Raw genomic sequence first — 26,844 nt, forward strand, 5'->3', positions numbered from 1 at the left:
AAAGGCAATGCAAATCAACCTGACCAGCCAACGTGGACACAATAGTACTGTGGACTCCAATCATAATGTCTTATAGTGTGTAAAGGGTTTTCTGTGATAATATTATGTCCACTAGTAATGTGCCAGAAATGGAAAGCCTCCAAAAATGAAAGGAAACAGGAGTGAATTCAGAGCATGATGAACACTAGAGTACAGTGTGACCCCTATCCCTTTACATGACCCCTAACCCTCCATGTGACCCCTAACCCTCCATGTGACCCCTAACCCACTATGTGACCCCTATCCCTTTACATGACCCCTAACCCTCCATGTGACCCCTAACCCACTATGTGACCCCTAACCCTCTATGTGACCCCTAACCCTCCATGTGACCCCTAACCCTCTATGTGACCCCTAGCCCTCTATGTGACCCCAAGCCCTCTATGTGACCCTAAGCCCTCTATGTGACCCCTAGCCCTCTATGTGACCCCTAGCCCTCTATGTGACCCCTAGCCCTCTATGTGACCCCAAGCCCTCTATGTGACCCCAAGCCCTCTATGTGACCCCCTAACCCACTGCAGGACGTATTGTAGCGTACCTGGAAGTCGGCAGTGACGGAGCCTCCACAGACGTCTATGAGTTCCGTCATGTCGTAGTAGGCATCAAAGGTCCAGATACAGCTCTTCAGGTTGAGGTGTTTGTAGAGCTGGATGCTCTTAGGCTCTCGGACACTGGGGTTGAACTGGTAGGGTCTGTCATAACCCGGACCCAGAGAGATACTGTCATACTGGACATCATCCAGGAAACCCGTCTCTGAAACACACATCAAACACACTTTTGTTAAAGGGAGGATTTATATTATTTGGTGCACATCACTGTGTGTGTGTGTGTGTGTGTGTGTGTGTGTGTGTGTGTGTGTGTGTGTGTGTGTGTGTGTGTGTGTGTGTGTGTGTGTGTGTGTGTGTGTGTGTGTGTGTGTACGCTCACCAGAGACCCCCTGCAGGTCTTTGAGAGTGACCAGGTTTGAACAGATGTGCTGTTGTCTGTAGATGGACTCTGACAGCAGGAAGTGCAGGTTGTGGAGGGGCATGCTGGACACTAGGGGCAGCATACCATCCTGGTGGGGGATCTGCACAGAGATGTGGATACTGCAGAAGAAAAAGAGGACAACAAAAGGTTAGTGTTATAGAACTATTATATACCATATGGAGGTGTTCTATAACTATTATGTACCATATGGAGGTGTTCTAGAACTATTATGTACCATATGGAGGTGTTCTATAACTATTATGTACCATATGGAGGTGTTCTAGAACTATTATGTACCATATGGAGGTGTTCTAGAACTATTATGTACCATATGGAGGTGTTCTAGAACTATTATGTACCATATGGAGGTGTTCTAGAACTATTATAAACCATATGGAGGTGTTCTAGAACTATTATGTACCGTACGGAGTTGTTCTAGAACTATTATGTACCATATGGAGGTGTTCTAGAACTATTATGTACCATATGGAGGTGTTCTAGAACTATTATAAACCATATGGAGGTGTTCTAGAACTATTATGTACCGTATGGAGGTGTTCTAGAACTATTATGTACCATATGGAGGTGTTCTAGAACTATTATGTACCATATGGAGATGTTCTAGAACTATTATGTACCATATGGAGGTGTTCTAGAACTATTATATACCATATGGAGGTGTTCTAGAACTATTTTGTACCATATGGAGGTGTTCTAGAACTATTATATACCACATGGAGGTGATCTAGAACTATTATAGACCGTATGGAGGTGTTCTAGAACTATTATATACCGTATGGAGGTGTTCTAGAACTATTATATACCATATGGAGGTGTTATAGAACTATTATAGACCGTATGGAGGTGTTCTAGAACTATTATAGACCGTATGGAGGTGTTCTAGAACTATTATATACCATATGAAGGTGTTATAGAACTATTATATACCATATGAAGGTGCTCTACTATTATAGACCGTATGGAGGTGTTCTAGAACTATTATATACCATATGGAGGTGATTTAGAACAATTATAGACTGTATGGAGGTGTTCTAGAACTATTATATACCGATGGAGGTGTTCTAGAACTATTATATACCATATGGAGGTGTTCTAGAACTATTATATACCACATGGAGGTGATCTAGAACTATTATAGACCGTATGGAGGTGTTCTAGAACTATTATATACCGTATGGAGGTGTTCTAGAACTATTATATACCATATGGAGGTGTTCTAGAACTATTATAGACCATATGGAGGTGTTCTAGAACTAGTATATACCATATGGAGGAGTTCTAGAACTATTATAGACCGTATGGAGAGGTTCTAGAACTATTATATACCGTATGGAGGTGTTCTAGAACTATTATATACCATATGGAGGTGTTCTAGAACTATTATATATCATATGGAGGTGTTCTAGAACTATTATATACCGTATGGAGGTGTTCTAGAACTATTATATACCATATTGAGGTGTTCTAGAACTATTATATACCGTATGGAGGTGTTCTAGAACTATTATATACCGTATGGAGGTGTTCTAGAACTATTATATACCGTATGGAGGTGTTCTAGAATTATTATAGACCGTATGGAGGTGTTCTAGAACTTTTATAGACCGTATGGAGATGTTCTAGACCTATTATATACCATATGGATGTGTTATAGTACTATTATATACCATATGGAGTTGTTCTAGAACTATTATATACCATATGGAGGTGTTCTAGAACTATTATAGACCGTATGGAGGTGTTCTAGAACTATTATATACCGTATGGAGGTGTTATAGTACTATTATATACCGTATGGAGGTGTTCTAGAATTATTATATACCGTATGGAGGTGTTCTAGAACTTTTATAGACCGTATGGAGATGTTCTAGACCTATTATATACCATATGGATGTGTTATAGTACTATTATATACCATAAGGAGGTGTTCTAGAACTATTATATACGATATGGAGGTGTTGTAGAACTATTATAGACCGTATGGAGGTGTTCTAGAACTATTATATACCGTATGGAGGTGTTATAGTACTATTATAGACCGTATGGAGGTGTTCTAGAACTATTATATACCATATTGAGGTGTTCTAGAACTATTATATACCGTATGGAGATGTTCTAGACCTATTATATACCATATGGATGTGTTATAGTACTATTATATACCATATGGAGGTGTTCTAGAACTATTATATACCATATGGAGGTGTTGTAGAACTATTATAGACCGTATGGAGGTGTTCTAGAACTATTATATACCGTATGGAGGTGTTATAGTACTATTATAGACCGTATGGAGGTGTTCTAGAACTATTATATACCATATTGAGGTGTTCTAGAACTATTATATACCGTATGGAGTTGTTCTAGAACTATTATATACCATATTGAGGTGTTCTAGAATTATTATATACCGTATGGAGGTGTTCTAGAACTTTTATAGACCGTATGGAGATGTTCTAGAACTATTATATACCGTATGGAGGTGTTCTAGTACTATTATAAACCATATGGAGGTGTTCTAGAACTATTATATACCATATGGAGGTGTTATAGTACTATTATATACCATATGGAGGTGTTCTAGAACTATTATATACCATATGGAGGTGTTCTAGAACTATTATATACCATATGGAGGTGTTCTAGAACTATTATATGCCATATGGAGGTGTTCTAGAACTATTATATACCATATGGAGGTGTTCTAGAACTATTATATACCATATGGAGGTGTTCTAGAACTATTATATACCATATGGAGGTGTTCTAGAACTATTATATACCATATGGAGATGTTCTAGAACTTTTATAGACCGTATGGAGGTGTTCTAGAACTATTATATACCATATGGAGGTGTTCTAGAACTATTATATACCATATGGAGGTGTTCTAGAACTATTATATACCATATGGAGGTGTTCTAGAACTATTATATACCATATGGAGGTGTTCTAGAACTATTATATACCATATGGAGGTGTTCTAGAACTATTATATACCATATGGAGGTGTTATAGTACTATTATAGACCATATGCAGACATGTTTATGTTTGATGAGCTCACCGGTTGGGTAGCTTCTTTTGTTATAGTATGTTTGGCTGCATGACTGTTTGTGTGTTTGCACACCTGCTCATTGTGTTTGTGTGTGTGTGAATGACTCCCTGCTCACCGGTTGGGGTGCTCCTTGTGTTTCACATCCAGATACTTCAGACTGGCGATGAACGACTGGGCCTGGAACCCTCGGGCTGTTCCTGTGGTAACAGGGGTGTGGCATATGGAACCCTCGGTGCCGATGGTTGCTATGTTACTCCTCAGGGGTGTTCCAAGATGGCCGGACTTGTCCCGGGCCTGGGCCACACAGCGAACATGGAACCTCCGAGAGAAATAGATACTGTCCAGGACCTGTGGAGCAAATATAGTCCATCAATCAGTCAGTCAATCAATCAGTCAGTCAATCAACCTGTCCCCAGGTGGTAAGGGTAGGTAACAACAAATCTGCCACGCTGATCCTCAATACGGGGGCCAATCAGGGGTGCGTGCTTAGTCCCTTCCTGTACTCCCTGTTCATCCACGACTGTGTGGCCAAGCACGACCCCAACACCATCATTAAGTTTGCTGACGACACAACAGTGGTAGGCCTGATCACCGATAACGATGAGACAGACTATAGGTAGGAGATCAGAGACCTGGCAGTGTAGTGCCAGGACAACAACCTCTTCCTCAACGTGAGGAAGACAAAGGAGCTGATCCTGGAACACAGGAAAAGGAAGGGCCGAACACGCCCCCATTCACATCAACGGGGCTGTAGTGGAGCAGGTCGAGAGTTTCAAGTACCTTGGTGTCCACATCACCAACAAACATGGTCCAAACACACCTAGACTCTCAGGAGACTGAAAAGATTTGGCATGGGCTCCCAGATCCTCAAAAAGTTCAACAGCTGCACCATCGAGAGCATCCTGACCGGTTGCATGACCGCCTGGTATAGCAACTGCTCGGGATCCGACCGTAAGGCGCTACATAGGGTAGTGCGTATGGCCCAGTACATCACTGGGGCCAAGCTTCCTGCCATCCAGGACCTATATACTATGCAGTGTCAGAGGAAGGCCCCCAAAAATGTCAAAGACTCCAGTCATCTATTGCTGCTGCTACTACTACTACTATCACTACTACTACTGCTTCTACTACTACTACTACTGCTACTATAACTACTACTACTACTATCACTACTACTACTGCTTCTACTACTACTACTACTGCTACTATAACTACTACTATCACTACTACTACTACTACTACTACTATCACCACTACTATCACTAATCGCTACTACCAATATCACTACTACAACTATCACTATCACTACTACTACTACTGCTACTATCACTATCACTACTACTGCTACTATCACTACTACTACTATCACTATCACTACCACTACTATCACTACTACCACTGCAAATATCACTACTACTACCACTGCTAATATCACTACTACTACTATCACTTCTAGCACTGCTAATATCACTACTACTACTACTACTACTACTACTACTACTACTACTATAGTGCTGCTGCTACTACTACTAGTACTACTACTACTACTACTACTACTATACAGCTACTACTACTGCTACTATACTACTACTACTACTACTACTACTACTACTGCTACTACTACTATACTTCTACTGCTACTGCTACTACTACTGCTACTGCTACTACTATAATACTACTACTACTATACTACTACTACTACTATACTACTACTACTACTACTACTACTGCTACTGCTACTACTATATTACTACTGATACTGATACTACTACTACTATACTACTATACTAGTACTACTACTACCACTACTACCACTGCTACTGCTACTACTATACTACTACTATACTAATACTACTACTGCCACTGCTACTACTACTACTACTACTACTACTACTACTACTACTACTACTACTACTACTACTACTACTACTACTACTACTACTGCTAATACTACTACTACTACTACTACTACTACTACTACTACTATAGTGCTGCTGCTACTACTACTAGTACTACTACTACTACTACTACTACTACTACTACTACTATACAGCTACTACTACTACTGCTACTATACTACTACTACTACTACTACTACTACTACTACTACTACTACTACGATACTTCTACTGCTACTGCTACTACTACTGCTACTACTATAATACTACTACTACTATACTACTACTACTACTATACTACTACTACTACTACTACTGCTACTGCTACTACTATACGACTACTGATACTGCTACTACTACTACTATACTAGTACTACTACTACCACTACTACCACTGCTACTGCTACTACTATACTACTACTATACTAATACTACTACTGCCACTGCTACTACTACTACTACTACTACTACTACTACTACTACTACTACTACTACTACTGCTAATACTACTACTACTACTACTACTACTATACTGCTACTACTGATACTACTACTATATTGCTACTACTGATACTACTACTACTATACTGCTACTGCTGCTACTGCTACTACTACTATACTGCTACTACTACGACTACTACTCAACTACTCACCATATGGTTAACACCAGTATAGGGTGTGGTATCAGTGACGGTCTCGAAGGGTGACCTGGCCCCGTTGGTGTCTGTAGGGGCAGCCACCTCCCAGGAGAAGTGAACAGAGGTCTGGTTGATGCCTGCCTCGTCGCAGCGCTCCCTCATCACAGAGTATTTGGAGTAGTGGGGGTCACAGGGTGTCACACACACCAAGGGGTAGCCAGGCGACGGCTGCTTCTTACTGCCCTCCTTAGACACCTCAGCCACGTTGTCATAGTCTGACAGAGATACCACCTGGGAGAGGGAGGGAGGGTGGGTGTTGGAGTGAGTCTAATTGATTGGGGTCAATTCCTATTTTTTTTCAATTCAAGACTGATAACAGAAGAAAGGGTTTAACGTGAAATATGTCACATCATCAATCATACATTAAAGGTAGGCTTTAGGCCAGAGAAGATACTGTAAGTCTCTGTGTCTACAATCTTTGAGGGAAAGTTTAAAGTTGATGTTTTTTTGTCTTGGCTCTTTTTCTGTCAAGTTCTGAAAATAATAATTGTATAAAAATTACATAATAATTCAGATTGAATTAAGTAATGCTCCTTACGATGGGCGTGGCCGGGAGAATGAGACTCCCTGCTGCTTCCTGGTCCAGGATGGTGACTGTTGCCGTGGTGATCTCTCCAAGCACTGCCTCCACCGGGTCGTCAGGACCGAGGACCAATGAGAAGGACTCGTGCCACTCCCTGTCCTCATTGGACAGAATCTCCACTTTGAACAGGATGTGGTCCATGCCTTCATGGAAAGACCAAAAAAAGTAAAGTCAATATTTCCTTATGCTGCATCGTCGACATGTGATGTAAAATACCTTCAATAATGTAAAAATGTATTACATTTCCTGTCAAAATCCCTCTGAAACGGGTGAATACAAATATATAGGACGCAGTCTGAGCAATCACTAAAGGGAATGTGATTGGCTATGAGGTTCTTGTAGCCAGATATACTTACTATACTACCCATAGTGTTCCTTCTCAATAAGTCTTACTGACCAGGGGTGAATTTGAGGACTCTGCTCTTGGGGTTATAGTCCACTCCGGACTGGGCTGATCCGTCCCGGGTGCTGCAGCGGACCTTGGAGGTGCGGTCCTGGTCTCCTGTCCTGACCACCTTGATGTTAAGCACCTCGATGCCGTCTGGCCCGGGGGGCTCCCGCACCTGGTAGGACGTCTGCTCGAACTCTATGGTGGGTGCTGGGGAAGGACAAAAAGGTACAATTAAAATGTGAAATTGAACATGCAATGCATTTTTTTTTTTACATTGACTGAGTTTTTTTTGTCTATGTAAAAGTGTTGCCCTGTGTTTCTGTTTGTAATGTAGAACAGTGTTCTCAAACTATCAACTCAGAGTTTGTAACTTTACTGATCGCTAGTGAAGGTCTACACACCCCTTACACAGTCTTCACATGTTGCTACCTTAAAATTACATCTAAAAAGGGATTCAATTTCCTCTTTTTTCCCTACCGATCTACACAACCTACTCCATATTTTTCGAATAAATTTTTTTTTTATCGTCAATGTTCCTAATTAATACAATTTTGACGAAAACAATGGACATATGTTGCGTTAAGAGTTGTTAGAACCTTATTCAAAATGATTCACAGCTGTAATAAATAAAACATAAAAATGTAACCTTTATTAAACTAGGCAAGTCAGTTAAGAACAAATTCTTATTTACAATGACAGCCTACCGGGGAACAGTGGGGTTAACTGTCTTGTTCAGGGGAAGAACGACAGTTTTTTTTACCTTGTCAGCTCGGGGATTCGATCCAGCAACCTTTCAGTTACTGGCCCAAAGCTCTAACCACTAGGCTACCTGCCTCCTCTAACCACTAGGCTACCTGCCTCCTCTAACCACTAGGCTACCTGCCTCCTCTAACCACTAGGCTACCTGCCTCCTCTAACCACTAGGCTACCTACCTCCTCTAACCACTAGGCTACCTGCCTCCTCTAACCACCAGGCTACCTGCCTCCTCTAACCACCAGGCTACCTGCCTCCTCTAACCACCAGGCTACCTGCCTCCTCTAACCACCAGGCTACCTGCCTCCTCTAACCACCAGGCTACCTGCCTCCTCTAACCACCAGGCTACCTGCCTCTTCTAACCACCAGGCTACCTGCCTCCTCTAACCACCAGGCTACCTGCCTCCTCTAACCACCAGGCTACCTGCCTCCTCTAACCACCAGGCTACCTGCCTCCTCTAACCACCAGGCTACCTGCCTCCTCTAACCACCAGGCTACCTGCCTCCTCTAACCACTAGGCTACCTGCCTCCTCTAACCACTAGGCTACCTGTCTCCTCTAACCACTAGGCTACCTGCCTCCTCTAACCACTAGCCTACCTGCCTCCTCTAACCACTAGGCTACCTGCCTCCTCTAACCACTAGGCTACCTGTCTCCTCTAACCACTAGGCTACCTGCCTCCTCTAACCACTAGGCTACCTGCCTCCTCTAACCACTAGGCTACCTGCCTCCTCTAACCACTAGGCTACCTGCCTCCTCTAACCACTAGGCTACCTGCCTCCTCTAACCACCAGGCTACCTGCCTCCTCTAACCACTAGGCTACCTGCCTCCTCTAACCACTAGACTACCTGCCTCCTCTAACCACTAGGCTACCTGCCTCCTCTAACCACTAGGCTACCTGCCTCCTCTAACCACTAGGCTACCTGCCTCCTCTAACCACTAGGCTACCTGCCTCCTCTAACCACTAGACTACCTGCCTCCTCTAACCACTAGACTACCTGCCTCCTCTAACCACTAGACTACCTGCCTCCTCTAACCACTAGGCTACCTGCCTCCTCTAACCACTAGACTACCTGCCTCCTCTAACCACCAGGCTACCTGCCTCCTCTAACCACTAGGCTACCTGCCTCCTCTAACCACCAGGCTACCTGCCTCCTCTAACCACTAGGCTACCTGCCTCCTCTAACCACTAGGCTACCTGCCTCCTCTAACCACTAGGCTACCTGCCTCCTCTAACCACTAGGCTACCTGCCTCCTCTAACCACCAGGCTACCTGCCTCCTCTAACCACTAGACTACCTGCCTCCTCTAACCACTAGACTACCTGCCTCCTCTAACCACTAGACTACCTGCCTCCTCTAACCACTAGACTACCTGCCTCCTCTAACCACTAGGCTACCTGCCTCCTCTAACCACTAGGCTACCTGCCTCCTCTAACCACTAGACTACCTGCCGCTCTAACCACTAGTCTACCTGCCTCTCTAACCACTAGACTACCTGCCTCCTCTAACCACTAGACTACCTGCCTCCTCTAACCACTAGGCTACCTGCCTCTCTAACCACTAGACTACCTGCCTCCTCTAACCACTAGACTACCTGCCTCCTCTAACCACTAGACTACCTGCCTCTCTAACCACTAGACTACCTGCCTCCTCTAACCACCAGGCTACCTGCCTCCTCTAACCACTAGGCTACCTGCCTCCTCTAACCACTAGGCTACCTGCCTCCTCTAACCACTAGGCTACCTGCCTCCTCTAACCACTAAACGACCTGCCTCCTCTAACCACTAGACTACCTGCCTCCTCTAACCACTAGGCTACCTGCCTCCTCTAACCACTAGGCTACCTGCCTCCTCTAACCACTAGACTACCTGCCTCCTCTAACCACTAGACTACCTGCCTCCTCTAACCACTAGACTACCTGCCTCCTCTAACCACCAGGCTACCTGCCTCCTCTAACCACTAGACTACCTGCCTCCTCTAACCACTAGACTACCTGCCTCCTCTAACCACTAGGCTACCTGCCTCCTCTAACCACTAGACTACCTGCCTCCTCTAACCACTAGACTACCTGCCTCCTCTTACCACTAGACTACCTGCCTCCTCTAACCACTAGGCTACCTGCCTCCTCTAACCACTAGACTACCTGCCTCCTCTAACCACTAGGCTACCTGCCTCTCTAACCACTAGGCTACCTGCCTCCTCTAACCACTAGGCTACCTGCCTCCTCTATCTGCCTCCTCTAACCACTAGACTACCTGCCTCCTCTAACCACTAGACTACCTGCCTCCTCTAACCACTAGGCTACCTGCCTCTCTAACCACTAGACTACCTGCCTCCTCTAACCACTAGACTACCTGCCTCCTCTAACCACTAGGCTACCTGCCTCTCTAACCACTAGGCTACCTGCCTCCTCTAACCACTAGGCTACCTGCCTCCTCTATCTGCCTCCTCTAACCACTAGCCTCCTCTAACCACTCTACCTGCCGCTCCATAATGGCTGCCAAAGGTGCTTCCACCAAGTATTAACTCTGGGGGGTAAAGACAGATACAATCAAGACATCTTCTATATATTTCTTCCACCTTGAAAATGCGTAGTAGGTTGTGTAGATCTTTGGGGTGGGGGTCGAGTTGAATGCTTTTTTAGATGTAATTTTAAAGCAGCAAAATGTGAAGACTGTAATGGGTGTGTTGACTTTCACTAGTGACTGCGTACAACTCGTTCATAAAAAATAAAAGCACAGAGATCAGTGACACCTGTGTGTTGCTTACCGTCCTCGTCGTTAGTGATGGTTACCGTGACGATGTCACTAACTCCCACCATGGCCCCGCTCCAGTGGTCCCCCAGCGGCGTCCCAAGATGCACCTGGAACTCCTCCTCTGGCTCGAACACAGAGTCGTCATTGATGTGCACCGTGCAGTTTTTTACCTGGACCATCATCATCATCATTATCGTCAAACAACATCAACATCATCATCATAACATCATCATCATCATAACATCAAAGCCAACTTTATTGGTCTAGGAGTGCTTTATACAGAAGGTTGTGTTTTAATCCCATTGGGCAGAGTGCTATATGTACCAACTATTATAACTGCTGTGAAGAATCTCTGTGGGCTTGACAAAGAACCTACCTTCTCTCCCTTGAGGAAGGCGATACGTGAGTCGTCTGTGTTCCTCCTCTCCTCGAAGTCGTCCATGACCATGGCAGACATGGTGCGCGTGAAGCAGCGGACAGAGGATTCGACCGTCAGGTCTCCCGTTCGAACGATGGAGACGTTCAGCACTCCCTCCTTCTCCTTCACCTTGTACGCCGTCTTCTCAAACTGCATGCTGGGTACTGAGAGGATGGCATTGTGGGGTAAATTAGTAGGGATTATGATTGAGGAAGTAGTGTACGATGAAACTACAATTTCAGATGGAGTTCTCTGTTTTCCAAAACTCAGTCCTGACCCCCCCTCCCAGCACTACACAGCTGACTCAATCAACCAACTCATCATCAAGCTTGATTATTTAGAGTTTGGAAACCCTGCCCTAGAAGACAGGTGTGTGTGTGTGTGTGTGTGTGTGTGTGTGTGTGTGTGTGTGTGTGTGTGTGTGTGTGTGTGTGTGTGTGTGTGTGTGTGTGTGTGTGTGTGTGTGTGTGTGTGTGTGTGTGTGTGTGTGTGTGTGTGTGTGTGTGTGTGTGTGTGTGTGTGTGTGTGTGTGTGTGTGTGTGTGTGTGTGTGTGTGTGTGTGTGTGTTTAGGTATTGGTACACGTACGATCCAAGGTATCAGTGATGACCACAGAGGCTTCGAAGGGTTCGAGGAGCACCGCCCCCTGAGGGGAGGAGAGGAACACTACAAAAGACTCCGCCCCCTCAATGGCTGGGTTCTGAATGTCATCCATGATGGTCAGACTGCACGTCTGGGAGAGAGAGAGATAAGAGAGAGAGGAGAGAGAGGAGAGAAGAGAGATAAGAGAGAGAGGAGAGAGAAGAGAGAGGAGAGAGAGAGAGAGAGAGAGATGGGAGAAGAGGAGAGAGAGAGAGAGAGAGAGAGAGAGAGAGGAGAGAGAGAAGAGAGAGGAGAGAGAGAGAGAGTGAGAGATGGGAGAAGAGGAGAGAGAGAGGAGAGAGGAGAGAGAGAGAGAGAGAGAGAGGAGAGAGAAGAGAGAGAAGAGGAGAGAGATAAGAGAGAGAGAAAGAGAGAGAGAGAGAGAGATGAGAGAAGAGAGAGAAGATAGAGAAGAGAGAGAGAGAGAAGAGAGATAAGAGAGAGAGAAAGAGAGAGAGAGAGAGATGAGAGAAGAGAGAGAAGATAGAGAAGAGAGAGAGAGAGAAGAGAGATAAGAGAGAGAGAAAGAGAGAGAGAGAGATAAGAGAGAGAAGAGAGAGAGAGGGAAAGAGACGGACCATGACACTAAATTCCTACACTCAATACAAAAAGCAACACAAGACGAAAATATTTTAGGAAATGTATTATATCAATGACATTGTCATTGTATCTAATGTCAACACATCTATGAAGATCAAATGCTTTGAATTATACCTGCTCTTGAAAATGCTAATCTGACATTTCATAAAATGTATCATTAAACTGGTAAATATTACACAGGGGACTGCTACTAGAGTCAATGATAGACTCTGCGGTCTATTACCATAGCAACGTAGTTTAATTACAGGTGACAGGTTCACTACACATCACTGCATTCGTTACCAGAAAGTAGGCTGTCCCTCTTTGAGGTGTCGTAAGTCAATTCCCACCGTACCTAACATTTTTAATATCCTTTAGACGTAAGAGTTAGCATACCCGGTCTTCAAATGTTGATAAGGAATGTATTTGTTTCTCTTCAGTGTTCGTAATTTAGTATATTTGTATTATTTTGTATTTTGTAAATTGTTTACATGCAGGGCTTCCTGTTAAAGAGACCTTGGTCTCAATGGGACTTCCCGTTAAAGAGACCTTGGTCTCAATGGGACTTACCGTTAAAGAGACCTTGGTCTCAATGGGACTTCCTGTTAAAGAGACCTTGGTCTCATTGGGATTTCCTGTTAAAGAGACCTTGGTCTCATTGGGCCTTCTTGTTAAAGAGACCTTGATCTCAATGGGACTTCCTGTTAAAGAGACCTTGGTCTCAATGGGACTTCCTGTTAAAGAGACCTTGGTCTCAATGGGACTTCCTGTTAAAGAGACCTTGGTCTCAATGGGACTTCCTGTTAAAGAGACCTTGGTCTCAATGGGACTTCCTGTTAAAGAGACCTTGGTCTCAATGGGACTTCCTGTTAAAGAGACCTTGGTCTCAATGGGACTTCCTGTTAAAGAGACCTTGGTCTCAATGGGACTTCCTGTTAAAGAGACCTTGATCTCATTGGGACTTCCTGTTAAAGAGACCTTGATCTCAATGGGACTTCCTGTTAAAGAGACCTTGATCTCAATGGGACTTCCTGTTAAAGAGACCATGGTCTCATTGGGACTTCCTGTTAAAGAGACCTTGATCTCATTGGGACTTCCTGTTAAAGAGACCTTGATCTCATTGGGACTTCCTGTTAAAAGTAAGGTAAATACAAAAATGTACCTCCATAGTCTTGCCAGCTTTGAACTCCACCTTCCTGGAAGAGGGGATGTAGTCGACCCCGGGGGTGGCGGAGGGGGGATCCGAGGGGCGCGTGGCACACCACACAGAGGTCACTGACGACAGGTCACTCCCCTGCCGCAACACCGGAATCTCTATGGTGCCTGGAAGTCAAGGGTCAGACGTTACGGGGTCAGAGGTCAGAGGTTAGGGATACTTCCTGTTCTCCAGTGGTTAATGCATGCAGTGAAATACATCTATTCTTGAAGAATATAACTTAGAAATACCTTATGAACTTAATAAAGCCCTTTTACTCTGGCACAGGGATGGACAACTCCAGTCCTCGGGGGCCTGATTGGTGTCACACTTTTGCCCCAGCTAACACACCTGAATCAGCCGTGTTTGCTAGGGATGGGCAAAAGTGTGACACCCCTCCAGTCCCCAAGGACTGGAGTTGCCCATCCCCGCTCTAGCGTAACCCAACATTTGAGGTCGTAGATTGTAAAGTCACCACAGATATAACTTCCACAGTAACACTTTACTGCAGGTAGACTGCTTAATAACGGCTTATAAGCCTTTATAACTTGTTGTGAGCCTATATAACGCCTTATAATCTCTCACCAGCGTCCTCGCTGAACGTAAACGTAGCGTTGCCCAGGGATACCGTCGAAGCATCATTTGGCCCGTCAATGACCACCTTTGCCACTTTAACATCACCCATGCGGGCGTTATCCGAGGCGTCCGATAGGTGGAGCTCAAACTCCTCTGAGAGTTCGTATTCGCTGTCGTCAATGAGCTTGACGTCACAGGTGGACATGGAGACGCCGGGGCCGAAGATGACCCTGCTGTCACCAGTCATACTTCGACTCTTATAGTCAGACCCAGACTCCAGGCCGTGTAGACTGCTACCCTTAGCTGACTTAGGGACTGTGTAACAGAGAGCTGAGACCGTACTGCTGGTGTCACCTGGAGGGAGAGAACAGGGAGAGGCGCGGGTGAAAGGAGGCAGGAGAGGGGAGGAGGAGAGAAGAGAGGTGAAGAGGAGTGGAGCAGAGGAAGGGAGGAAGGAAGAGGGGGAGAGGGAGGAGAAGAATAGATTAAGGTTGCCTTCCTGAACAGGGTTGATGGGGTCAATAAAATGTTCAATTCAATCACTTCCTCAATTAAAAATGTGCCATTGTTTAAAACACAAGTATTTATTTTTTTGAATTTCAGATATTGGGGTGCTCAAGATAATTTTTTTGAACCCCCCCCAGATAGGATCCTAGAATCCTTAAACATTGGGGTCCCAGATAACATTGTTGGACTTCCTGGATAAGTTTCTTGGTCAATTTGTGGTCTCTGCATGTTGGACTTCCTGGATAAGTTTCTTGGTCAATTTGATGATCTCTGCATGTCTGGTTCCCACCGTGAAGCATGGAGGAGGAGATGTGATGGTGTGGGGGTGCTTTGCTGGTGATTTATTTAGAATTCGAGGCACACTTAACCAGCATGGCTACCACAGCATTCTGCAGAGATACGCCATCTCATCTGGTTTGCGCTTAGTGGGACTATTATTTGTTTTTCAACAGGACAATGACCCAACACACCTCTAGGCTGTGTAAGGGCTATTTGACCAAGAATGAGAGTGATGGAGTGTTGCATCAGATGACCTGGCCTCCACAATCACCCGACCTCATCCTAATTGAGATAGTTTGAGATGAGTTGGACCGCAAAGGGAAGGAAAAGCAGCCAACAAGTGCTCAGCATATGTGAGAACTCCTTCAAGACTGTTGGAAAAGCATTCCAGGTGAAGCTGGTTGAGAGAATGCCAATAGTGTGCAAAGCTGTCATCAAGGCAAAAGGTGGCTACTTGGAAGAATCAAAACATTTGTTCAAAACCTTTTTGGTTACTACATGACTCCATATGTGTTATTTCATAGTTTTGATGTCTTCACTATTATTCTAAAATGTAGAAAATAGTAAAAAATTAAGAAAAACCCTTGAATGAGTAGGTGTGTCCAAATTTTTGACTGGTACTGTATTTAAGGTTAGTATCCTCCTTGCCTTTCCTTTATATTGGAGTGTGTATGAAGCCGGTACTGGTTGACATGGCAGAGTTAAGGTTATGTACATACTAGTTTGTTATATTTAGGGTTAATACCTTTCCTCTCTATGGGGGCGTGTATGAAGCCGGTACTCTCGTTGACGTGGTAAATCTTCTTGTCAAACTGCAGCGTGGGTTCGTCCTCTGTGTCGTTGATGTTGACGTTGGCGTGGGTCACCTGACCCAGGAGGGCGTAGACGGGCATGCTAAGCTCCACCTGGAAACTCTCCACGCCCTCAAACACCTTGTCATCCTGGATCACTATGGTACACACCTTGGCGTCCTCCCGCTCGTCAAACTGGACCTGGAGAGAGAGAGAGAAGAGACACGTTTTGTGGCCATTTCTTCTACACAGGATGTACATGAAATGTCTCATTGTCTCATTTATCCTGTAAAACATGTTTTGGGGTTGTGCTTTTATATTGTATCCTCTGTATAATAATGCCCAGTACTTTTAATTGGCAATGCCAAGGTGGCGATGCCAGTGTAGTGTTGCCCGTACCTGTCCAGCGTACTCCACGTAGTCCTGCTGCCCGGGACGAGAGCCCACACTGGAGGTCGAGGTGGCGGTGCCCTGTTCCGTACGACACAGCACGATGGCATACTGGTTCAGGTTGCCCGTCCTCTTCACTGTGACTGACACCGTGCCAGCCTTCTCACTCACATTGTAGCTGTATGGGAGGGGAACAGACGGCCTCAGTCACATAAACATACAGTTCTTGAGAGATACAATTACAGTATAATAGCTGAAATGGACTTTGTGGCCAGTGAGAGGAGATAATTGTGTAAAACAGCAACCAGATCCAGCAAACCCATTAATTGTATCTTTATTTAACTAGGCAAGTCAGTTAATTAAGAACAAATTCTTATTTTCAATGACGGCCTAGGAACTGCCTTGTTCAGGGCCAGAACGACAGATTTGTACCTTGTCAGCTCGGGGATTCGATCATGCAATCTTTCGGTTACTAGTCCAACGCTCTAACCACTAGGCTACCTGCTGCTATAAGATGTATGCATGTCTTAATTAAACATACACAAGTTTTGAATTAGCTCAGGAAGAGTCTGAAGTTTCTCCCCATTCCAGTCACATGGTCAAGAACATCTCCGGGCCATACTTGTGACAGAAAAGATGTACTGTGAAGAATAGCTGGCCTTGTTTCTCTCACCTCCTGTGTTGGAAGCTGATGAGGGACCACTGGATATGGAAGAGGTTATCAGAGACAACGTTAGGCTTGCTGTCCTTCACCAGGAACTTAAAGTTGTCCATGGTCTCTGTCACGCTCTCCTCATGGAGCACGTAGCGGATCAAGCCCAGGTTAATGTCAGCTGGAGGGCAGGGGACGACGTTAGCACAATGTTAGGACTACGTTAGAACAACATTACTTGCATTAAAAGGGACAAACTGTAAGACAGAAATCACTGAAGAAGAAGAAAATAATCAGATGGAATGTTTAGTTTGGTCACTCTGGTGAGTACACGCTTGCACACCAGGCACGTGCACAGATAGAAGTCAACCTGGGCCCAGCACATTCCCCTTTGACCTCCCACTCACCAAGTGCCCTTTTAGGTGATGGTCAAGGTTATTATAGTAAACTAAAACTGAAACTAACACCGGTTGTGGTCAATAATTGTGTGGTTGTGGTCAATAATTGTGTGGTTGTGGTCAGTAGTTGTGTGGTTGTGGTCAGAATTTTAAAACTAAAACTATACTGAAATTATTATATTCGACACAAAAAATATTTTTAATATTTAAAAAAAATAACATCATATAAATTATGTTCAGTTTAATACATTTTTTTCAAAGCTTTTTTCTCTAATGGGGTTTTCAAGCTTCTGAATCTGGCAGGTAAACGTTGCCAGGAAATGGCGAAGTTTCAGATAGGCAGAGCATCACTATCACTATCTATCTAGTATCTCTAGACGGATGGGTTGCCTCCCACAATGTACCAATGTTCCAGCATACACGGCCAGCTGTGACAGAGAGTTGGAACAGGGAAGACCGTCACTGCCTTATCCGGTGATATTACCGCCTTGTCCACTTGCTGCCCTAGTGTAAACATCCCCGCCGGACACAAGGTAGTAGCTAACTAGCTAGCTAGCGAGATAAAGAACGCAGAGGTTATTTTGCTAGTTTGAATCATCTATTACTAAAACCACGGCAAAGGGTTTTCCTGCAAACGTTGGTTTCAAATCGCGACGTTCGGAGATGTCCTACAGGCTACGGAAATAGTTCTATTTTTCAGGCTTGGTCCGCCTTCCCGAAACTCGTGATTTTTGGGAGAGTTTTCTATCTGAAGAGGACCCTCCCCAGAATTTCTTTTTTTTTACCCCAAAAATGTCCAAGAGACTCTGACATCCTCCCCAGACCTATTGCTGTTGTTTAAAGTCTGGCATTTCCAAGACTACTACCTATCACTAGTTAACAGGGAAGAAATACCACTCTCAACAACACGTACATGGCTCATAGCTTCCCTATGCACAGCTAATTGTTTAATTCAGCATTCAATTCCAGCATTTTTATACATTTCTTAATTTCCGGCACTGTGTTATCATGGATGTTGTCACGCAGAGCAGAGAGAGGCAGAAAGACAGAGAAGAGCTGCTACTTTAACAACCCTCGCTCAGACCCAACGCCATCCCTTCCTCAGTCGGCAGCAGCAGCAACACAGTTAGTCTAAACTCTAAGTGACCTCCAAAATACTAAAATATTCACACAAGCCACTAGCCACCCAGCCATATATCTTGAGTTAGAAAAATATGAATATTATCTTAAGTTATTATTTAAGAGCATTAAAGATAAATGACAATCAGTAGATAACTAGCAGATGTACATTATCCATCAACATCAACGATCAGCTGACAGCCGACCTTCTGTTCCAGATGTCAATCATGTCTTTAGGAGTCGCCGTAACTAGCTGGCTTACGATTTGTGTGTCGCAGAAATAAATGGGCCAATGTGTGTTGCTACAGAGGCAGTTGGTATGTTATGACTTTCGAGATATGAATTATGAGTCGTTAGTTTCTTTTTAAGTGTGGGGGGGGTGTGGGGGGGGCTTTTTCCAGTTTGAGCTCCTGCCCAGTGAATGTTTTGTGCACTGCCCTGTCGCACACACACACAGACAAACACACACACACAGACAAACACCCCCCACCCCCACCCACACACCCACACACCCACACACACACACACACACACACACACACACACACACACACACACACACACACACACACACACACACCATACCTTGTGTGAAGGAGGTGATAGGAGCCCCAGGTTTTAGTTTGCTCTCTAGGAAGCCGTGTTTAGGCTCTGCTGTGACCTCATAGACCAGCTGACCATCATCGGTGTCTGGGTCCATGGTCAACAACTCCTTCTTACTGATCAGGTTGGTGGCCTGCAACATCAATACATAAATCAGTCAGTCAATCAATCAATCAGTTATAGTCTAGGAAAAAAATCTATCAATCAATAAATCAAATGTATTGTCCAAATGTATTGTCCACAATCTACTCAAGGTTTTCTAAAGCTAGCCAGTTTCAGTTAGCCAGCTTCAGTTAGCTTCACATTCCAGCTCAGGCTTCATCCGTACTACGATGGTGGATATTGCTCATCTGCCTGCTGCTAACTCTAGCAGCCTAGCAGGCTTGTAGTTGGGCGTGCAGTTTGCACATGAAACATCAATCCATGGGCGAATCAGTGCCATATTTTCAAATGTGACGAAATCAAATTGAAAGAACAGTTATCGTGCAAATAGGCTTTTAAAAGTACAGTCTTTATTTTATTACTTATCATCCATCTTTGGTGAGCTTATCAATGCACGAACACCTTTTCTTCCCCACTCGTATCGATAAAATTGATATTTTTTAAGTCATACAAAAGTTTTATTGTGCGTGAAGTTTCAAAAAGTTCTACAGCTGCACCATGGTAACCGCTCGGCATCTGCCCGTAAGGCGCTACAGAGGGTAGTGCGTACAGCCCAGTATATCACTGGGGGCCAAGCTTCCTCACATCCAGGAGATATATATTAGGCAGTATCAGAGGAAGGCCCAGAAAATTGTCAAATACTCCAGTCACCCAAGTCATAGACTGTTCTCTCTGCTACTGCACGGCAAGCGGTACCAGAGCGCCAAGTCTGGGACCAAAAGGCTCCTTAACAGCTTCTAACCCCCCAAGGCATAAGACTGCTGAACAACTAAACTAATCAAATGGCCACCCTGACTATTTACATTGAACCCCCCCCCCCCCCCCCCCTTTGTTTTTACACTGCTGCTACTCGCTGTTTATAATTGATGCATAGTCACTTTACAAATTACCTCGATTAACCTGTACCCCCGCACATTGACTCAGTACCGGTACCCCCTGTATATAGCCTCCACATTGACTCAGTACCGGTACCCTGTATATAGCCTCCACATTGACTCAGTACCGGTACCCCCTGTATATAGCCTCGTTATTGTTAGGTACATCTTTTGTGTTACTTTTTGATTCATTCATTTTTTTTAAACTTTTGTTTATTTAGTAAATATTTTATTAACTCTATTTCTTGAAATGCATTGTTGGTTAAGGACTTGTAAGTAAGCTTTTCACTGTAAGGTGTTGTAACCTGTTGTATTCAGCGCATGTGACAAATACAATTTGATTTGATTTGAAATGCATTCTGTCATTACTAAATCTGTAATGAAATTGTTATTTTAACGATACAATTTTTTTAACACACAAAAACATTTGATTTGATTAATAAAATATGCTGTTAGTCCCTCTATTATCAATATTATTAATAATTATTAATAAAATATGCTGTTAGTCCCTTAGTCCCGCTTCCTCAACTGAAGGGGATGACACAATCTTTGTGAGAGGGAGGGAATCTGATTTCACTGGTCTTCACCTCGGATCTCAGACACTTCATTCAGGATGTCCCGGAGCAGGTTCGTTCTGAAATAGTCGTCGCCATAGAAATGTACCTGGCTAAAAAGGTTTGAGCCACATTTGTGGTACCGGTTATCCCGAGTTGAACTCAGAGTTGACCAAAGTTAACTCGCTAACTCCTCAAACCACATACGTAGTAGTATAGTGCTCCGGGAAAATCTATATGAGAAACGGGGATTAATTCAACTCCATCTGTCACTTCATCAAACACCAGCAGGGGGAGCGAGCGTAACACAAACGGAATGCAGAGAGGCCTAGCCATGCAAATATATTATATTAACATAGGTAGATCTACCCTGGCTATTCAATTATATTCAACCTAGCAAATTCTATATTTATTTAACTGCATTGTTGGTTAAGAGCTTGTAAGTAAGCATTTCATGGTAAGGTCTACACCTGTTGTATTTGGCGCATGTGTCAAATACAATTTGATTTGATTTGATTTATATTTTGTTTCCTATAATTACAATGTATGTTGTTATTGTAGACAAGTGCAGAAACTAGTGAAACCAGGTGACTAGCCTGGGACCAGGCCAAAAGTAGTGCTCTCCAAAGGTGACTAGCCTGGGACCAGGCCAAAAGTAGTGCTCTCCAAAGGTGACTAGCCTGGGACCAGGCCAAAAGTAGTGCTCTCCAAAGGTGACTAGTATGTTTTACCTTGTTGTCCGTGTACTCCTGACGATGTGGTATTATATGGTATGGTATTATATGGTATGGTATGATATTATATGGTATGGTACGGTATTATATGGTATGGTATGGTATTATATGGTATGGTACGGTATTATATGGTATGGTATGGTATTATATGGTCTGGTATTATATGGTATGGTATTATATGGTATGGTATTATATGGTATGGTATTATATGGTATGGTATTATATGGTATGGTATGGTATTATATGGTCTGGTATTATATGGTATTATATGGTATGGTATTATATGGTATGGTATGGTATTATATGGTATGGTACGGTATTATATGGTATGGTATGGTATTATATGGTCTGGTATTATATGGTATTATATGGTATGGTATGGTATTATATGGTCTGGTATTATATGGTATTATATGGTATGGTATTATATGGTATGGTTTATATGGTATGGTTTGGTATGTTATTATATGGTATGGTATGGTATTATATGGTATGTTATTATATGGTATGGTATTTTATGGTATGTTATTCTATGGTATGGTATGGTATTATATAGTATGTTTTGATATGGTATTATATGGTATGGTTTGGTATGTTATTATATGGTATGGTATGGTATTATATGGTATGGTTTGGTATGGTTAGGTATGGTATTATATGGTATGGTGTGGTATTATATTATATGGTATGGTACGGTATTGTATTGTATGGTATTTACCTTGTTGTCCATGTACTCCAGCCACTGCAGTCCCAGGTTTGTGACGATACGAGGTGTTCCATCATCCACTGGCAGAATGTCTATCTTAAACTTTTGTGGTGCAGCCGTCAACACCTACACAATGACATAGGCAGTAAGAAAGAGTTATGAAATGTTGGAGAGAGAGTGAGAGACAGAGAGAGAAACAGAGAGAGAAACAGAAACAGTGAGAGAAACAGAGAGAGACAGTGAGAGAGACAGTGAGAGAGACAGTGAGAGAGACAGAGAGAGACAGAGAGACAGTGAGAGAGACAGAGAGAGAGAGAGAGAGAGAGAGAGAGAGAGAGAGAGAGAGAGAGAGAGAGAGAGAGAGAGAGAGAGAGAGAGAGAGACAGACAGACAGACAGACAGACAGACAGAGACAGAGAGAGAGACAGAGAGAGAAACAGAGAGAGACAGAGAGAGAGACAGACAGGGAGAGACAGAGAGAGAGGGAGAGACAGAGAGAGGGAGTCAGAGAGAGAGGGAGACAGAGAGAGAGAGGGAGACAGAGAGAGAGAGAGAGTCAGAGAGAGACAGACAGGGAGAGACAGGGAGAGACAAAGAGAGACAGAGAGAGAGACACACACACACACACACACACACACACACACACACACACACACACACACACACACACACACACACACACACACACACACACACACACACACACACACACACACACACTCCTCTCCTCTCCTCACCTCTTTGCCTGCCTCCTCCACCATAAAGAAGACGTTAGTCCCGTCAGCTACAGTGAAGGTGAATCTGTCCTTCAGTGAGTTGGATCCATCGTGGTTGTAGCTGATTCTGTTCTGGTAGACGTCATCCATGGTGAAGCTGCTGGTCTGGCGGTAGTGTTGTCCGTTGTTGGTCCGCTCAATTGTGCCGTGACGGGGAGCCTGGACTATGGTGAAGGTGATGGACTCCTCCTGAGGGAGGGAGGGAGGGAGGGAGTCATTTTTTCCCTCTCTTTATGTTATATTTAGGCATTTGTGTCAGAACGTAACAGTTTAGTGATAGATATTGTCCATTAAGAGTTTAATCATAGCTACTTTAATGAGGGCGACAACACTACGACAACACAGCTCCAAGAACAGTCTTGCATGCTGATTGGAATTTCTAAAGTGAAAGTTACCTTGACTTAGCATAATCAAGGAGCTTGAAATTAGTTATTTTTTTCTTCATCTGGTCCATGTATCTCCCCAAGAAAGAGCAAATAGCGTATAGTACTTTCTGCTACTATTTAACTCCATATAAAATGGCATTCGGTCAAAGCAACTGTTCATTTCACTCTTAGTTTATTGCCCCTCTGGTTCAGAGAACATAAAGTAAAATCACTGAAAGTGTGTGGAGTGATTAAAACGTTACAGGTATCCAGGGAACGTACAGCCAGCCAACCTCTGTCTAATAGTAATGACCAGCCAGTCTACCTCTGTCTAACAGTAATGACCAGCCAGTCTACCTCTGTCTAACAGTAATGACCAGCCAGTCTACCTCTGTCTAACAGTAATGACCAGCCAGTCAACCTCTGTCTAATAGTAATGACCAGCCAGTCTACCTCTGTCTAACAGTAATGACCAGCCAGTCTACCTCTGTCTAACAGTAATGACCAGCCAGTCTACCTCTGTCTAACAGTAATGACCAGCCAGTCAACCTCTGTCTAATAGTAATGACCAGCCAGCCAACCTCTGTCTAACAGTAATGACCAGCCAGTCTACCTCTGTCTAACAGTAATGACCAGCCAGTCTACCTCTGTCTAATAGTAAAGACCTGCCAGTCTACCTCTGTCTAACAGTAATGACCTGCCAGTCTACCTCAGTCTAACAGTAATAGGCTAATGACCAGCCAGTCTACCTCTGTCTAACAGTAATGACCAGCCAGTCTACCTCTGTCTAACAGTAATGACCTGCCAGTCTACCTCTGTCTAACAGTAATAGGGTAATGACCAGCCAGTCTACCTCTGTCTAACAGTAATGACCAGCCAGTCTACCTCTGTCTAACAGTAATGACCTGCCAGTCTACCTCAGTCTAACAGTAATGACCAGCCAGTCTACCTCTGTCTAATAGTAATGACCTGCCAGTCTACCTCTGTCTAACAGTAATAGGGTAATGACCAGCCAGTCTACCTCAGTCTAACAGTAATAGGCTAATGACCAGCCAGTCTACCTCTGTCTAACAGTAATGACCAGCCAGTCTACCTCTGTCTAACAGTAATGACCTGCCAGTCTACCTCTGTCTAACAGTAATAGGGTAATGACCAGCCAGTCTACCTCTGTCTAACAGTAATGACCAGCCAGTCTACCTCTGTCTAACAGTAATGACCTGCCAGTCTACCTCAGTCTAACAGTAATGACCAGCCAGTCTACCTCAGTCTAACAGTAATGACCAGCCAGTCTACCTCTGTCTAATAGTAATGACCTGCCAGTCTACCTCTGTCTAACAGTAATAGGGTAATGACCAGCCAGTCTACCTCTGTCTAACAGTAATGACCAGCCAGTCTACCTCTGTCTAATAGTAATGACCAGCCAGTCTACCTCAGTCTAACAGTAATGACCAGCCAGTCTACCTCAGTCTAACAGTAATGACCAGCCAGTCTACCTCTGTCTAACAGTAATGACCTGCCAGTCTACCTCTGTCTAACAGTAATGACCTGCCAGTCTACCTCTGTCTAATAGTAATGACCAGCCAGTCTACCTCTGTCTAACAGTAATGACCTGCCAGTCTACCTCTGTCTAATAGTAATAGGGTAATGACCAGCCAGACTACTTCTCGGTCTGTGTCTATGAGTAGTGAGGTGTGTGTAGTGACTGGACAGTCTGCCAGCCTACCTCTGTGTCAGCGTCGGTGGCCTTCAGTTCAAACTCAGTGATGGTCTTCCTGACCCCCTCCTGAACCCTCATCCCAGGAACCACCAGCAGGGGGAGGGAGTCATCCACCGGCCGGATGGTGATGTAGAACGTCTGGGCAACCTAAAGACACCGTACAGAACATAGTTATCTACCTAAAGACACATGTTATCTACCTAAAGACACCTGTTATCTACCTAAAGACACCTGTTATCTACCTAAAGACACCTGGTATCTACCTAAAGACACCTGTTATCTACCTAAAGACACCTGTTATCTACCTAAAGACACCTGGTATCTACCTAAAGACACCTGGTATCTACCTAAAGACACCTGTTATCTACCTAGACACCTGTTATCTACCTAAAGACACCTGTTATCTACCTAGACACCTGTTATCTACCTAAAGACACCTGTTATCTACCTAAAGACACCTGTTATCTACCTAAAGACACCTGTTATCTACCTAAAGACACCTGTTATCTACCTAAAGACACCTGTTATCTACCTAAAGACACCTGGTATCTACCTAAAGACACCGTACAGAACACTGTTATCTACCTAAAGACACCTGTTATCTACCTAAAGACACCTGTTATCTACCTAAAGACACCGTACAGAACACTGTTATCTACCTAAAGACACATGTTATCTACCTAAAGACACCGTACAGAACATAGTTATCTACTTAAAGACACCTGTTATCTACCTAAAGACACCTGTTATCTACCTAAAGACACCTGTTACCTACCTAAAGACACCTGTTATCTACCTAAAGACACCGTACAGAACATAGTTATCTACTTAAAGACACCTGTTATCTACCTAAAGACACCTGTTATCTACCTAAAGACACCTGTTATCTACCTAAAGACACCGTACAGAACACTTATCTACCTAAAGACACCTGTTATCTACCTAAAGACACCTGTTATCTACCTAAAGACACCTGTTACCTACCTAAAGACACCTGTTACCTACCTAAAGACACCTGGTATCTACCTAAAGACACCTGTTATCTACCTAAAGACACCTGTTATCTACCTAAAGACACCTGTTATCTACCTAAAGACACCTGTTATCTACCTAAAGACACCTGTTACCTACCTAAAGACACCTGTTATCTACCTAAAGACACCTTGTATCTACCTAAAGACACCTGTTATCTACCTAAAGACACCTGTTATCTACCTAAAGACACCGTACAGAACATAGTTATCTACTTAAAGACACCTGTTATCTACCTAAAGACACCTGTTATCTACCTAAAGACACCTGTTATCTACCTAAAGACACCTGTTATCTACCAAAAGACACTTGTTATCTACCTAAAGACATCTGTTATCTACCTAAAGACACCTGTTATCTACCTAAAGACACCTGGTATCTACCTAAAGACACCTGTTATCTACCAAAAGACACCATTCAGAACACTTATCTACCTAAAGACAAGGTTAATACAGGTAGTTGCTGGTAGACAGTCATTATTATTAGCAAGGCATTACAGAGGGTAGTGCGTACAACCCAGTACATCACTAGGGCCAAGCTCCCTGCCATCCAGGACCTCTATACCAGGCGGTGTCCACCCAAGCAATACACTGTTCTCTCTACTACT

The 26,844-nt window shown here is 43.8% G+C and overlaps 1 protein-coding gene across 1 annotated transcript in view; it reads right to left on the reverse strand.

Moving 5' to 3' along the window:
* Window positions 1-26,844, reverse strand: part of fras1 (Fraser extracellular matrix complex subunit 1) — a 229,565-nt gene that overhangs the window by 10,225 nt on the left and 192,496 nt on the right. The window contains exons 47-64 of the mRNA XM_071354262.1: window positions 25,212-25,352; window positions 23,085-23,312; window positions 22,360-22,473; window positions 19,299-19,449; window positions 17,218-17,377; window positions 16,554-16,722; window positions 16,109-16,355; window positions 14,587-14,931; window positions 13,969-14,129; window positions 12,174-12,318; window positions 11,545-11,750; window positions 11,182-11,338; window positions 7,662-7,862; window positions 7,220-7,407; window positions 6,637-6,912; window positions 4,201-4,433; window positions 967-1,127; window positions 578-792 (exon numbers count right to left, since the gene is read on the reverse strand). Of these exons, the coding sequence (XP_071210363.1) occupies window positions 578-792; window positions 967-1,127; window positions 4,201-4,433; window positions 6,637-6,912; window positions 7,220-7,407; window positions 7,662-7,862; window positions 11,182-11,338; window positions 11,545-11,750; window positions 12,174-12,318; window positions 13,969-14,129; window positions 14,587-14,931; window positions 16,109-16,355; window positions 16,554-16,722; window positions 17,218-17,377; window positions 19,299-19,449; window positions 22,360-22,473; window positions 23,085-23,312; window positions 25,212-25,352 (3,498 nt within the window). The remainder of the gene's footprint in view (window positions 1-577; window positions 793-966; window positions 1,128-4,200; window positions 4,434-6,636; window positions 6,913-7,219; window positions 7,408-7,661; window positions 7,863-11,181; window positions 11,339-11,544; window positions 11,751-12,173; window positions 12,319-13,968; window positions 14,130-14,586; window positions 14,932-16,108; window positions 16,356-16,553; window positions 16,723-17,217; window positions 17,378-19,298; window positions 19,450-22,359; window positions 22,474-23,084; window positions 23,313-25,211; window positions 25,353-26,844) is intronic.

Source organism: Salvelinus alpinus, chromosome 19 (assembly GCF_045679555.1).
Source record: "Salvelinus alpinus chromosome 19, SLU_Salpinus.1, whole genome shotgun sequence".
Lineage (NCBI taxonomy): Eukaryota > Metazoa > Chordata > Actinopteri > Salmoniformes > Salmonidae > Salvelinus > Salvelinus alpinus.